This window comes from Apostichopus japonicus, chromosome 18 (genome assembly GCF_037975245.1).
Source record: "Apostichopus japonicus isolate 1M-3 chromosome 18, ASM3797524v1, whole genome shotgun sequence".
Lineage (NCBI taxonomy): Eukaryota > Metazoa > Echinodermata > Holothuroidea > Aspidochirotida > Stichopodidae > Apostichopus > Apostichopus japonicus.
The window spans coordinates 11,908,341-11,924,766 of record NC_092578.1 but is presented as its reverse complement, the minus strand read 5'-3'; the positions used below and the strand labels follow the sequence as shown (position 1 = coordinate 11,924,766).

The 16,426-nt window shown below is 39.0% G+C and overlaps 1 protein-coding gene across 2 annotated transcripts in view; it reads left to right on the top strand.

Moving 5' to 3' along the window:
* The window catches only part of LOC139958376 (ubiquitin carboxyl-terminal hydrolase MINDY-3-like), a 44,894-nt gene extending 43,579 nt beyond the window's left edge, over positions 1-1,315 (top strand). For both annotated transcript variants that reach the window (XM_071955392.1, XM_071955391.1), the window contains exon 12: positions 445-1,315. In XM_071955392.1, the coding sequence (XP_071811493.1) occupies positions 445-594 (150 nt within the window). In that variant the 3' untranslated portion in view covers positions 595-1,315. The remainder of the gene's footprint in view (positions 1-444) is intronic.
* The last annotated feature ends 15,111 nt before the right edge of the window (positions 1,316-16,426 follow it).

Sequence of the window (16,426 nt, the reverse complement as noted above, 5' to 3'; positions counted from 1 at the left end):
GAGGATGTCTCATGAGAAGGGAGATAATTGGCCGGAGGGTTCCGCCATAGAGGGCTAACAGTGTTAAAAGGTTACCAGTTCATTCTAGGCACGGTAGAACGAGAGTACTGAGGTCATGAGGAAACAGGTGAGCTCCTCACTCGTAAATATCCAAAGCTGGTAAGTTTGGAATGTACATTTTCACGTTACTCCAGAAGCTGCAAGGGTTTTGGTTTTACTAAACACTTCTCCTCACATTACCGGCCTTAACTGGACTTTCCTGATGTTTTGCCCTGGATTACAAGTGATCCCGGAAAAATACTGTCTAGGTAATATCTCAGAATTTGTGGGAGGGCCCTGAATAAATTCAATTTTACCTGTTTGGCCTTTGTTGTGTAGAAACAGCTTCAATGTGAACTGTGGTTGTTTACAATAAGATAGTTTCTATATCTTTGTTTTGTGCAGGTTCGATTCACAGAAGGAAAAGCTTCCATCCCTGACCCTACTGACTTAACAGTGCTTAGTGAACCAACACCAGTCTTATCTTGCCTGAGAACAAAATGGCCGACTATAGATGTGAGATGGGTCAATGATGGTGAACCATCATTAAATTAAAACAACATCTCTGCAATAGAACCAAACTAAGGTAGCTGTAATAGACAGCATTATCCTTGAGGTTTGTTACCTCATGTCTAGTATCTTCTTTATCTGCACATTGCACAATCTGAAGCTAGTCAGAAGGAATAAATGGCCAGTCCAGTAAAGTTCATACTCATTGTTTGTAATAACATCTTAATTTATATTGTCCTTAGACAGGGAATTTCTGTGTCAATTTTGCATCCTTGTTATGCTTTTAAGGAATCAGGAAGGTACATCTGTTTAAACTTATTCAAAATGGCTTGCTCTTTGAGACCTGTTTATTTTACGTATGCAGTATAATATCTTTTTGTATTACCATGAATGTTTACTTCCATCTCTCTTGGTTGGCTGTTGTAATACTTAAGAGTTGAATCACTTGTTCAAAACCTGAGTGTTCATTGTAAACGGTTAGTGGGCTTGTATTGATGTGTATATGTCACAGGCACATTCTTAGATCAGCAAAGTGTTATCTGAAGAAAGTCAACTTCCCACTTTATCACCACCATTTTTGATCATGTTACTCATGGCCACTTGCAATGTGTAAGCATGGGCGTCAGCAGGTTTCAGAAAGTGAGGGGGACACTATACTATCTAAGCGGAGCGCCACCATTGGTTGGCGCGTAGCGTACCAGAAAATTTTGGGTACATAAGACCCCCTAGATCGCAGGAGACGGCCTTCCTGAGTCGTTTTTAGTTACATCAGAACCAGATCTGTGAGGAGAAATTTTGTCTCACAAAACTAAATTCCGACAGAAAGTACTGGTAGAAAGATGCCGTTCTGACACCAAGGGAGACGAATTACACAGCGTCCATCTCAAACGAAATATTGAAAAAGTGGCGCCGTCACCTCCGGGATGAGTGGAGTGGTATATATAATACATGCATGTAGGTGCGAGACGTCAGTTGTTATGTGCCCAGGTACTTTAATAATAATAATCAGAAAAAGGCACCGCGCGCAGAGCGTGTGTAGCGCCTAGCCGGCACTCAACAATAAAGATCTACCATATCCGGCGAATACATGTAGCCTTAATTACTTAGCCCCTACACCCATATTCGTCCGTCCAGTCCAAGGGACTGGAGGTAGTGATATGAACATAGTAACTCATCACCATCTACCTGTATGGCTTACCTAATCCCTTGGAACCCATACAAAGAACATGTGTGCAAGATTCAATACACTTTCGAATGGTCTCTCCCCCCCCCCCGAACGAATTAAATGGGCAGATTTAGGATATTGGGAGAATGGGAGATAAATGACGGTGCAAGTGATAGATAGCAGGGGCCAAGGGAGTCCAGATTTCTTGACCTTAAATATTTGCAGAATATGTCACTGGGTCACTCGGTGCTTGTCCCAACACCCAACTTAGGAGGATTCACCGCAGTGTCAGAAGTTCCCAAAAATCGGTATACGACTGTCTGATGATCTGATGAACTCTTCTGCGATTCTCTGTGGACTCAACGCTGCCAGCCTATCGCAATGCACATGGCAGATCATGAGATGGTTAAGGCGCTGCTGTGTCATGGTGCAACGGAGCTAGGTCTTCATGCGTCGAAGAGCACTGAATGAACGTTCGGCTGTGCACGAGCTTGCTGGGGAGATGAGCAGGAGACGTAGCAACCGCGAAGGGGGATAAAGGGCCAAGCACTGTTCTAATTTCCAGTGCAATTTATTGATAATGATTCTTAAGTTAGATTCTACTTGAATCAGCTCAGCAATTGTGATAGAAAATCGCGCATATGCATGTGATTTTTTAGCTCATACCAGCATGCTGGTGTGAGCTATTGTTACAGTGCAGCGTCTATCACTCTATCACTCTATCATTCTATCACTCTATCACTCTATCCGTCAACAATTGGTAAAACTGCTCCCACTCACACAGTGTTTGATGGAATTTCATGAAACTTGGACACAAGGACCATTGGGTATAGGGCCATGAGAGATGGTCCAAAATTTGGGGTCAAAGGTCACCTGTGGGCCGTAATGGGCCATTTTGTGGAAATACGCAAAATGCTTCTTCTCCTACAGATTCCATGGTACAATGTTGAGGGTTTGTCACGATAGTACTATGGTAGTTTTACCTTCAGGGTGTTCATGAATTTGAGATCAAAGATCAACTAGGGGTCTTTTGTGGCCCGGGCCGCGGCCCTATATTTTCAAATTGCTCCTGTTCGTACAGTTTATGGCCAATTATAATGAAACTTAGTCACAATGTTCCTCGGGATGAGAGTTACGAGGGGTGTTCGGAAAATTGAGGTCAAAGGTCATTTAGGGGGTCATCGGGGGTCATTCTTTGTAATATTTTCAAATATCTCAATCTCCTCAAGATTTTGATGGATCATATTCAAAGTTGAACTGATGATTGTTGGATTGTGTATGAATAAGGTGATGCCTAAAAATTTTTGGTCAAAAGTTAATTAATTACAATTAATCCCCATTGTTTAAAAAAATCTGAGCCTTCACTTTTTGCCAAAGCTCCTTTAATTTGTCTCCCAGTTTCTGCAGTGTTTGTTTACATTTGTGGTTAAGCTCTGCAGAGGCTGTTAGTGGAATTAAAGCAGGACTGGGAGTTGTTATTAACTGTTGAACTGTAAGCATGAGAGCCCTATAGCCAATCAGCACTTGCCGATTCTTAGAAGTCTTTGAGCCTGAGGTATGTAGGCAGCTTGTGAAGTTATGTCTTGTAGGGAGTGCTTGTTATGTCTGCTAAGGTAGAGGGGGAGAAAGTTTAATAGGGTAGGTCAGTGGTATTGTTTGAGAGAGTGGGTAAAATAGGATTTAAAGGGGAAAATAGGAATTATAGCCAGTGGTGTGGCCAGGATTCTGCTAACGGAGGGGGGGGGGGGTATCCCTCATGGGCCCAAAATTGGTTTTGTGGGCCCTACATTTTTCAGCTCGAAAAGGTATGAGCTTCTGCACCATTGGTGCTCTAGTTTAATAACTGCTCTGAAAAGTGGGTGGGACAAATGATATGATATCCCCTCCACTTTTGAAAGTGGGGGGGACATGTCCCCCCGTCCCCCACCTGATGACGCCCATGTGTGTAAGTGGATGAAGTTACCAATGCTTCTGTGGTTAATACATGAATTGACAGTAGGTTCCATGTATGGCATTGTTTCTTGATTGGGTCAGGTCTGTCCAATCTTGTGCAAGTCTGCTGGAACAACCTCTTGAGATTGTATTTAGTATTAGAAACAATTGCAGCAGTTATTAGAACAAAGGGATAAATTGGCATTATTCAGGGAAGAATCTATTGTTTAAATTAGTGTACCCTATCCCTAATGCTACAGTGCTTTTAGCTAAGCTTTTTACAAGTTGGATGTATAGGTAACTATAGGAAAAGGTTGATACTTATGAGGCTAATATCCATGTTAGGTTCCTTACTAGAAGCAATTGAACCTATGCAGCCAGGTTGGCGTGTGTGTGCGTGTGTGTGTGTGCGTCTGTGACACTTGCTTGGGTCCGCATAGCTGAACAACAGAGTGATGGATATTTGTCATACTTGCTACGTAGATGTATTATAGTGAGGTGTGCCCTATCGGTTTTGCGCTGATCTTATGAATATTAATGAGGTTATGGAGTCAAACATAAAACTCTTTACATTGTAATAACTCCTCAACCTTCAATTGGATTGTAGATAAACTTGGTATGCAGTTGTTGGTTAACAGCTGGTACACTTTAGGCCTAACTTATGTGGGGAACATCTGGGCCCAAAACAATTCTGTGACCTTTTTGAGCAGGGTAGGCCCAAAGTTTATTTCCGCCTCAAATACATTTTGGAACACATTATTTTGACCCAAAGTTGTGAGGCCCAATATGTTGGGACCATTTCGGCCAACATTTTTGTTACATTGCAATAATTCTGCAACCTTAAGTTGGATTGTAGCTAAACTTGGTATGCAGTTGTTAGTTAAAAGTTGATACATGTAGGCCATCTGGTTCCTTAAATTTCTGACCATTTTTGTGCCGGGTGAGTCCAAAGCTTATTTCAACCTCAAATGCATTTTGGGACACATTCTTTGTGCCCAGATTTGTGGGGCTCAATATTTTTGGGACCATTTGGGTGCAAACATTATTGAGCCCAAATTTTGGGGAGGGGCCAAAACTAAACTTGGAACAACTCCAATACATTAAATCAGATTGTATCCAATAAAGTTGGAATAAAGTTGTTGGTCACTAGCTGGTTCATGTGGGCATAAATATTATGATATTGGGTGCTGCCGATATACAACACTTTAATTTTCCACTAAGCAAGGAACCATAGTGTCTGTTGGGCTCTTGTTTCTCAGTTTGAGAGAAAAATAATCAAATGGAAATTTCCATTGAAATAAAGTTAGTATTATAAAATGGTTTATGGTATAGTGTCGGAATGGACAACTTTGGCATATCTTTGGCTTGTTGTTTTCATTACCTATATTAATTTGAATACTTTATCAATTTAAAATGAGTGTAATATGGATGTAAGCCCTTTTGCCACAGAACTCAATACACCTGTACACACTGCATACACAAAAATAATTAAAATTCCATTCATTTGATGATTGTGTTAACTTCTATTCCACTATTGTAAAAGAACTTCCCTTCTAATATAATATGGCCTAGTGCCTTGGCGCTTTATGCTAGGCACTTGGGATCAATGGTATGCACCTGGTGTGGGGTCAAACCTGTTCGTCAATCATGGAAGTAGGTGCATGACATGACATATATCCAAACAACATTGAAAGTGTAGAAATGAATATAAAATTGTTATGGCATGTTTTAACAACTATATAAAGCCAACCAAGGCTTTAATTTCATTATGATCACTAGTGGTTGACAGGTGCGATCGAACTCGCAGTTTAGCTTTTCAGATTCCAGGGACTGACGACTAGTGACAAACAACTTGAAGATGTTTAAATGTTATTGTTATTAGTCATGTTTGGAAGAACCCCAACTCCCTCTGTTGGATCATGTATGTCTTTTGATTAATATGAATGTTTCTACAATCACATCAACTCTTTGCCCATGAGTGGAGACCTTGCATCTTGTCATCAGTTTCTTCATCTGTTTCATCTGAGTCTCCCTCATCTACATCAGCTCTGTATATATGACCATAAAAGGACTTACATCTTCAATTTCATCCTGTCTCATAGCCTTTCAAGAGCATAACTATGTCTTGCTTCTTAGTGGCTTTTACACAATTTGGTCACCGAGCTGTTTCGGCTTGCACCGACTCTACTGTTTACTTTGCTTCAGTGACACATGTGGCACCCAACAGCAGCGTAGAAATCTTGACTGTTGGAAAAGCTGATTGGGGTCAAAAAGGATTTTCGCTTCAGTTATTTTGATCGTTGGATTTTATCTGAAATGTTCCTCCACAACTGTGTTGAAGTCAAATATCTTCTAATCTGTGTCATAGATCAGAACCTGCCCTAACACTCTGAATGCATCATAGGCCCCATTGGGCAACAGAATGTTCTCCTTTCTGCGAAGGATCTGTTCACCCCTGCTAAATGCACCGTCTGCTGACGTAAAAAGATGTGTATACTGTTACCTTGTGTTTGTACACCAACATGCTGATGGCCAGAACTGTGAAGTTCTTGTTCTGACCAACACAAGAATCTCTGAACAGGCGGATGGTCTTGACCCCTTTTTGGCAGTGGATTGTTGATGAGAGCACTGGCAACTTGAATTGCTTCTCTGCCCTGTTCACCCAATGTATAAAATTTCACTTATGTCTTGGTCAATGACCCCTAGAAAGTACAGCCATTCGCTGTCTAGCATAATATGCCTCCCCTGTTGGTGATTTTTGTAGAGCTTGATTCTGCATTAAATTGAAGCATATTGATAGTATACTCCCATTAGTGTCCTCTGTCATCAGTGAATAGAAAAACTCTTTGGCTTGCATCTTATGTACCAATAATTCAGTCAAAGTACCTTCTTGTTGTATGTCATCTGTGGTGTTAGTTCTGGTCTTCATCTTGATACAGAAGGAACATATATCTGTTTTAGGATTTTCAAATGCTAAATTGAATGATTTCCTGCAAATATATAATAGTATTTGTAGGTTACCTCAATATGGCCATTATACTCTGCCTTCAACAGTGTGAACATCTTCAGAAGCTGACTGGGTAAGTATTTCTTATTCAATTCTTGTTACCGCCATAGTGGGATTATAAAAGTAATACACACCGGATATGTTGGATATGCTCAATGATTCACTCATTTAGTAGTAGTTAGGATTCAGCCTCAGTCCCCCTCATCTCCCAGGTCGCATGTTACAATAGTCATAGACTTTTGTGATGAAATATTCTCAACCCTTTTGCACCGGCGCAGAAAATTGCCGAGGTATTAAGATTACAGACCTCCAGAATATTGCTGTCTTACCTTTAATATCTCTTTACCTGAAATCAAACAAGAAAAGTTAAGAAATGTCACTTTGATGACTTTTGGATTCATCTTCGGTATTTTTTGCATCCCCACCCTTTGGCGTGTAGAAAGGGTGGTCTTGGATTTGACCTTAGGTCATACCAAAGACTCGAAAATGGTGCCTACTCACATGCACTTGGGGCAAAAATCCCAGTGTGCCCCATGATATTTTGTGTTTGCCTCAAATTCCTTTAACTTTCCCCGGCTGGAAAAACATAAAGTCAACTCATTTGCAATGTTTTACCTGATTGCAACATGGGTAGACACCCTGAATTTAGGGTATAATCTTTCCAGTCTTAATTTAATATAGGGTTTAACAAAATTCTCTCAATCCTATGAACGGAAGAACACACTATCTGTGATTATATAAAGTGGAGGGATGAGCAATACCCCTTGGATTTCCTATCCTTAGCTCCCATAGCACAAACCCTGTTTCACTGGTTTCTGTATTAATTCTGATAAACTAGGTACAGTACATTCATTAGTATTGGACATCCAGCTTCCATTTCTGTGCAACCCGCCGGCGATTGACAGGATGTGGAGTAAGGCACAATACCAGAAACTTATCTTGGTGAACCATGTCTGAGTCAACATACATCTCGTCAAAGGGATTTGGGATATCCCCTGGTCGAAGCAACTCTTGCTGGCAAAAACGGATCCAGATGATAGTCTTTCATTGGACTCTTGCCTTTAAGAGTGCGGCACGTTGTAACAGTATTTTTTTTTGTGTGCTCTCAATTACATTATAATGCCAGCTGTTTATTGATGTTTGGTCATGTTGGCTACGCACCTTGCTAGTCTGATGACACAAGATTGCACACACATCTTTAGCACAGCATGCTACGGACCGCTGAAATGTAAGCTGTTACATTTTTATTTATTTCAACTTTATTTTAAGAGGGTAGCTCGTTTAGCAATAGCTAATCTTCCACGGGGCCCTCTGATAAGACAAACAATAATATAAAAAGTATGAAAATTTAAGAAGTCATAAATACATTAATAATGCTTAATAAAATAGTTTTTTAAAAAAATAGTTTTTTAAAAAGACATATAATAATATAAAAAGTATGAAGATTTTAGAAGTCGTAAATACATTAATAATGCTTAATAAAATAGTTTTATTAAAAAAATATTTAAGAAACGTGTACAGAGTAAAGAAACTTAAGAAATTTGGTAAAAATAAAAGTGAAGTAGGCCTAAACAATATCAGATACAAGACGTTTAAAATGGTTAAGATTTCTTGCTGATTTTACTCTTTGATCGAGTTTGTTCCAGTCTTTTGCGGCAATGCATGAAAAACGGTTGTTATAACAATTAGTGTGTCCGCCTGTAATGTGCAGGTTACGTGCAGTAGAGGATCTTAAATTATGATTATGAATGTTCGTAACTGGTTTAAACATCTCATTCATGTACTTCGGTCCTTGATCATTAATTGACTTGAAAACCATGGTTAATCTTCTATACATAACGTGTCTGTCAAAAGTCTTCCATCCCAGCCTGGCAAATAAATCACTTGAACAATCTTCATATGTAGCATTTAAAATAATGCGTGCAGCACTTTTCTGTAATTTAATAATTCTATCGGTATTATGGGCAGTGGTAGTTCCCCAAACTAGACAGCAGTAGTCAAGTATTGGAAGAATGTACCCATTATAATAAAGTATGCACGTGGGAGTGTCTAAATACTGTTTAATCCTTCGTAACAGAGCTAATCTTGTACTAATAGTACTACATATGTAATCAATCTGAGCTTGCCATGTCAGGTGAGCATCAATTCTGACTCCTGAAAGTTTTTCCGTATCAGAATTCTCTAATACGATATCATTCATCTTGACAGAAATATTTCTTTGTCCTCGTAGATTATCATAGCGTTGTCTGGAACATATTAACATTGATTTGGTTTTATTAGTATTGATTGCCATTTTATTATTCTTGCACCAATTGGAAACATTTTTAGCATCAAAATTCAACTTGCTTTGAAGAGATTCAACATTGGAGCTTGAAATGTGGAAAGCAGTATCATCTGCATACATGTCGGCTTTGCAGTGAGTTAAACATAGGCTAAAATCATTAATGTAGATTAAAAATAAGAGTGGTCCTAAGATTGACCCTTGTGGAACGCCATTACTAATATTCATACATGAGGACGCAGTCCCTTTCATGACGACATACTGACTTCTGTTCATTAAGTACGACTTAAACCATTCAATAGTAGCACTTGAAAATTGGTATAATTTCAACTTTTTTATCAGAATATCATGATTTACTAAATCAAACGCTTTCCTGAGGTCCAATAGAACAGCCCCAGTCAGTTCTCCTTTATCAATTGCTTCCATCCATAAATCCATGACATGTAATAGAGCAGTTTCGCATGAGTGCTTCGATCTGAAGCCAGATTGCGCATTTTCTAATAAATCAAATTGCTTTAAGAAACTAGTAAGAGCAATATGAACATGTTTTTCCAAAATTTTGGACAAAACAGGGAGAATAGAAATTGGTCGATAATTCGATAAATCTTGTCGTGAATTACTCTTGAAAATGGGTATTACCTTTGCGACTTTCCATCTAGATGGAAATGTATTTGTCCTAATACTTATGTTTATAATACGAGTAATACTTGCATATATATGGGGGCCGCTCATTTTTAAAACTTTAGCACTCAGCTCATCAACTCCTGTTGCTTTGAAGGCATCAAGAGTAGTTAAATATTTAAATACAAAATTTTCAGATATACATGGAATTTCGAATGTTTCATCTGGAGGAATTTTAGGACAGATATGTCTTTCAATAGACGAACTATCAAAGTTTGAATGAGTTGTGTCAGTGTAGCTTCTTGCTACTGAAGTGAAGTACGAATTAAACATTTCTACTATATTAGCATTTCCAGTAATGTTCTTATCGTCAACTCTAAGTATACTGGGGCCTTCGTTGTTGGTGTCATGGTTCATTGATTGAACATTTTTTAAAATCTTCCAGATCTCCTTTGTGTTACCAACATTCTTTGAAATTTCCTTTTTGAAATAATTTTGCTTTGCAGATCGTATAAGACATGTTACCTTGTTGCGCCAGAATCGATATAAGTCAGGTTCATTTCGTTTTGCAGAGTCGCGGCTTTTCATCGCATTCAAAATGGTTGCATTGATCCACGAGGGTTGCGATTCTCGTTTTATACGTTTTTGCTTCTTAGGTGCATGTTTATCTAGTATTCTTTTCAAACTTCTCTCCCAGTTGGAAAGGGCTTCATCAGGAGAGCTCAATTCACCTCTTGTCCTATCAAAGCTACGAAGATCATTAAAGAACAAGGATGTATTTATATTATCAATTGATCTGTATACAACAGATTTATGAGAATTTGGAATAGTCTGCCTTGTCATAAGATTGTTTTTCCAATTGAAATAAACTGGAAAATGATCACTCAATCGAATATTTGGAACATCTATATCACAAATATGATTTTCATTAGTTGCATAGATATGATCAATTATGGAAGCGGTGTGCTCCGTCACCCTAGTTGGCATATTTACTAATTGTTTAAAGTTAAAATGACTAATTATCTCATTCCAACACGAAGGAATATTAGCGTGTAGATAATCAATATTAAAATCACCGATCATTATTATCTCCATGCATGAGCTATATGCCTTGCTAATCATTTCATGACAATGACCATACCATATAACCCTGGAATTTGGTGGACGGTAAACAGCACAAACTAAAATATTTTTGGTAAATGGTAAGACAAGCTCAATCCATATGGCTTCAATATAATCACATTCTAACTCATTTCTCCTATTAAATGGAATGTTTTCATTGATATAAATAGCAATACCCCCACCAGCTTTATTTAATCTATCTCTACGGATAGTATTATATAGAGGAATCGTGATTTCCAGATTTTGATAAGTATCGTTTAAAAATGTTTCGCAGCATCCAAATATATCAACATTCCTTCCATTTCTGTTTATAAGTGTGGGGATTTGATCTAGTTTAGGATGAAGGTGTTGGATGTTTATAAATCCGAATTGGATACCCTTAGTTATATTTACATATTTACCTTCTTTACTCTGGGGTTGTATTGAATTAGTTGGGAGATCTTGACTTACATCACTCATGAGTGGGTCCTCATACGGCAAAATAAAATGGTCACATTTGTCCAATACATTTAAATGTTTAGGTGTGGGTGATATACTGACGGCACGCTCCTTCTGGCCAGCATCCTATCGGTTCCAGCAGTGGCTTGCCTTGTGACCGAGTCGATGACAGTGATGGCATTCTATCCTCCTTTCGAGACGGCAGTTTGCCTCTACATGGTTGCGTTCACCACAGTTGAAACATCCGCGGTGATTGAAGTGGTCAGCAACTGGTTGGCGGTTTTCTTTGCGGTGGCATTCCCGCTGCCAATCTTGACGAGATGAGTTGGATGTTCGTGGATGGCGATTTGGTCTACGGTGGTACTCACGTTGGTGATCGTTGTTTGTGAAACCCCTCATCCGTTGCTGCCTATGTTCATATCTGGACGTGTTGTTGTGGATAGTCCCATTCGAGCGGTGTTGACTATAGAAGTTGCGGGAGGGATTTGAAACTCCCATATGCCGGGCATTCTCCATCTTTGAGCTCTTCTTTCGAATGCAGATGGGGCCTATGATCGTTAGTTTGTTGATCAGTTTAACGGTGCCTTTTCTGTTGAGATGTACACCATCGACATGAAATAAAGATAAGTCGATTTCACCATCTGCGTATGTGAACGACGCCATATTGTCTAAAAACTTACAATCCAGCTTATTGGTGAGTTCCTTCAGGTGAGAGTTCAAATCTATAATTTGTGGCGCATGATCATCACTCCGCGGACAGGGGCCCGAAATATAGATGCTTGGACTATGCCCAGGGGCGGGATTTGAGTTGTGAAAGTGGGGGGGCAAACCTGCCAGCAAGACTATCTAAGCGGAGCGCCACCATCGGTTGGCGCGGAGCGTACAAGAAATTTTTGGGCTTTACAAACCCTCCAGATGGCCGGAAATGGCACTTCCCGAGTGCTCTAAGCTGCATGTACCCATCCTTGAAATATGGATCTCATGTCTGCAATTGTATCTAGATAGTTAATTATCGTTTAAAAATTTGAAGAGGATTGATAGTAGAACATATGGTCAGATGGTGATGTACAACTTTTGTTATACGTCACTATCTAAGCGGAGCGCCATCATCAGTTGGCAAGGATCGTCGAAATTTTTGATGAAAGGAACCCTTAGATCGGTAAAATTAACACCCATATAGGCTTTAAATTGCATCTAAACAATTAATGAACGTGTGTAAAGTTAGGGAGGACAGATAGAAGAACTTATATGGTGATGCACAACTGAGGCTTATACGTCACTATTTAGACGGTGCACCACCATCAGTTGGCGCGGCGTGTCGAAATTTAAGCAAAAAGGAAATCCTAGATCAGCAAATATATGACACCTCTGGTAACAATAAATCGCATCTCGACAGTTCTTTCCCCCTAAAATTATTAGTATATTGTGCATTGGACCGATCAAGAATATGTTCAGCACCCACTTCGAAATTCTCCCCGCGGTCCCCACTTCTTGGAGAACTTGGCAAATATTAGGGGCTGAACATACCTTTACCCCCCACACTTTTTTATGGGGGATAAGCCCCTCAAGTCTACCGGTTCCGTCGCCACTGAAGTCGAGGCGGGGTGACTGTTTGGATTTTACAATGTGACTAGGTGTATCATGGAGCAATATATTTACGGGTCATTTCATAGTACTGGCTGAGATTTGAAAATGAAATTATTACCTGGCAGTACCAGCATTATGTTTGAACTATTGCCATATTATCAGGCAACATAGAAATTCATAATAAATACTTGAATGTTACTTACTGTTCATGAAGGGCTAGACCACTGGGGTGGGGTGGGGTGTGTGTCATGTGTCAGTGTATTGAACTTAATTATTGATATACCCAATATGCAATTCTGGCTTTTGTAAATCGTTTCTCTGGATTTAGTTATTCAACGCATTCAGTAGAGCAGCAACGTTGAAAATCAATTCCTGAAGCTAGCACTGTAGCACATGCCGCGGATTCATCACATGCAGAATTGAATTGCTAGTGTGTTAGCTCCAGGATTCGTGCAGGAACCTGTGCTGCGAACCATGTGCTAGCTCCAGCTCCAGTTATTCATGCTACATGTTACGATGTTAAACACAAATTCGACTAAGATTCGAAACAAATAGGCCTATTTGATAGGGAATAATTTCGATTAGGGTTGTGCACATTTGTCTACAAAAACGACAAAAAAAGTAAATTAAGGTTTGGGAAAAAGTGGGGGGCAAATGCCCCCTCTTGCCCCCCCCCCCCGTAATCCCGCCCATGACTATGCCCGTTCAGTAGCTGGATAGATGTGATGAGCTCCACGAAATCAGCGGAAATGTCGTTGACATTTGGATTATGTGTGTTAATATCGTTCGTTCCAACATGAATTACATGTGTTGCAATTGTCCCAATGTCAGGGCAAGTTGCTTCACATTGCAACATCATTTGCGATGTGTGTACAATAATCATCTGCAGATAACACTGTTAGACTCTTTCATTTAATTTTGAATACATGAACCAATTAAAGAGGTTATTTACAGCAATTTAGGTCTAATCAACTAAGTAGTGATATTCATTACTAACCTAATAATCACAGAAACCCTATCAGAAGCAAAACTGACTATATCATAGCCCCATTAAACTTCAAATCTATTAATGTCGCTGCTCGAGCTTATCATGGCCTTCATATTAACACTGATCACAAAATCATTGTAAGTAGTTTCACCCTAAATAACTCATCAAGAAGACAAATTTATCCAGTCAATAAGACAGTTGAAAGTAGTAATTCCTGCCATCTTAAATCAAACAAAATTGACTTTAATGAATACGTAATTTAAATACGTAATTACGTAATTTAATTTTCCCAATCACCTGCTACTTATTGGAATGAACTATCAACAATTTGTTTAGACAATGCCCAAAACTTAAATCCACCCACAAAAAAAAGTACGTTTTAATAATACTAAAATAGCAAGCTTATCCAAGAAACAAAAAGACCTTAGATCCAAATTGACAACTGTAAAGATATTGATCAAAAGAGAAATTTAAAAACTAAAAGGAACAAAATAATTAAACAACATTTTCTAGTCAAAACTGCCCATGAACAAAAATTAATTGTCGAAATTGAAATTTGTAAAGATGACTCCCACCGCTTCTTTAAAGCAATAAGAGTAGTACAACAGAAAAGTAAGAGAGACCCCATTACAGTTAAAATTGGCGATAACTTGAACACATAGGAGATACCGACGCAAAAATTAAAGAAATCAGCAAACATTTCGAAAATACTTTTAACTGCAATATCCCAGATCCCAAACCAGACATGTTTCCAGAAAAACTAAACACGCCCTTTGATGAAGATGAAATTAAACAAGCAGTCTCATCCTTAAAAAATAATAGAACCCCAGGTTGTGACAAGGTCACAGCCGAACATCTCAAATATGCACCCACAAACATATAGCAAATATGTTAAAAAGTATAGCCGAATCAGGAGATTTCCCAATTTAAATTAAACAAGGAATCCTAACTCCTATCCAAATACCGGGAAAGACTAAAGGTCCACCAGAAACTTAACACCAGTCATTTTATTATCAACACTTAGGAAACTTCTTGCGATTTGTGTGGCCAGGAGGATTCGTCCGTTAATTGATGAGCATATCCTCCCCATTACCCAGACTGCCTACACTTCAGGACGTTGTACAGCTGAACTCGTCTTCGCTTTTAAAGTGCTAGCAGAAAAAGGGTTACACTATAAATCTATTGATGCTAGATATGAGCAAGGCGTTCGACACAATTCAAAGATGATCCTTGCTTAATGACCTAGAAAAGGTTCTTGACAACGACGAACTTCACTTGATATCACTGCTAATCGATAACGTCTCCTACACCGTCAACTAGAGGGCAAACTCGGACTTTCTGTTAACACTAACATTGGTTCACCACAAGGAGACAGTGCAAGCGCACTAGTTTTTATAACTTATCTACTCTTTGAAATCAGATTATAATGATATCGATGCAGTTATCCTGCCATCTCAGTTAGCTGATCATGATTACAGCACAACCACCAACTCTTTTTTCACAGTAGACCAACAATACGCTGATGATATCTATTGGGCATCAACTGGTCAGCATAGACTTATACTGCCAGATATCGTAAAACGAGTTTCCGAGAAACTGACAAGGAATCTGAAAATCAATTGCACAAAAACTGAGAAATTTTCAATCACAAGAAAGGAAATGAAAGTTGGAAGAAGTGTAAATATGTTGGAAGCTTGCTGGGGACCGGGAGATATTAACCGAAGAATTGGTATAACCAACGGTGCTTTCAACACACTGTCAAGTATTTTCAAATGCAAAAACATAAGCCGAAACATCAAGCTAAGGATTTTCGAGGCTTTATAAAAGAGTATTTTATTTGTACAATTGCGAACTGTGGGGCACAACGAAGGATTGATCGCAAAATTGACACTTTTCAAAGGAGACTACTTCGTTATATTCTCAACATTAGATGGACCAATAACAATTGGTTATCAAACGATGAGCTCTACAATGAAACCAACCAAACACCTTGGTCATCCATAGTCGCACATAGAAGATTGAGATTTTTCGGTCATGTAGCAAGACTCCAGGAGGACGCTCCAGCAAAGGTTGCTTTAAGAAAAGCATTGAGACATACTGCTAAACCAGTAGGAAGGCCCGTGACTACCTTGCTTGGAAAAAATAAAATCGCAATTTAAGGACTTTAACATTAACAATTTCGATGAAGCAATAAACCTTGCACAAGATCGTGATACGTGGCGGAGGTTAATCACTGGGCATGTCGGATAGACGAGACTCAACTTACTACTAGTGATATTCATAGTTAACAAACTTTCTACCATGTATTACTGTAGCCTATAATGGTTTCTTTTAAGTTCTTTTGGGCCGATAACATCTAATGGCACAGGGTTGCGGTAGGTTTAAGGAACACTTGTAGTTGGAGGGCAAGAACATGCAGGTAGGAGAGGGAAAAAAAGAACGTGGGTATGGAGAAACAAGGGAACCGAACAGTGAGAGAATTATGCAGGGATGAGAAAGAAAAGTGAAGGACATGACCTAAAATAATGCGAAAATATAATTATTCATTAACTCTTTAATCCACAGAACTGTTTCTCTGAACTTTTCTGACTGCAATTATACAAATATGGCCTAATTATGCATTTCTTCAGATATCCAGGTTTTGTCACCCTTGCTAACCTCCATCTGTCCTTGACCCACACCTAATGACAATACGGGATATTTTACTTCCAATTTAGCAAGTCACATGCCACATAT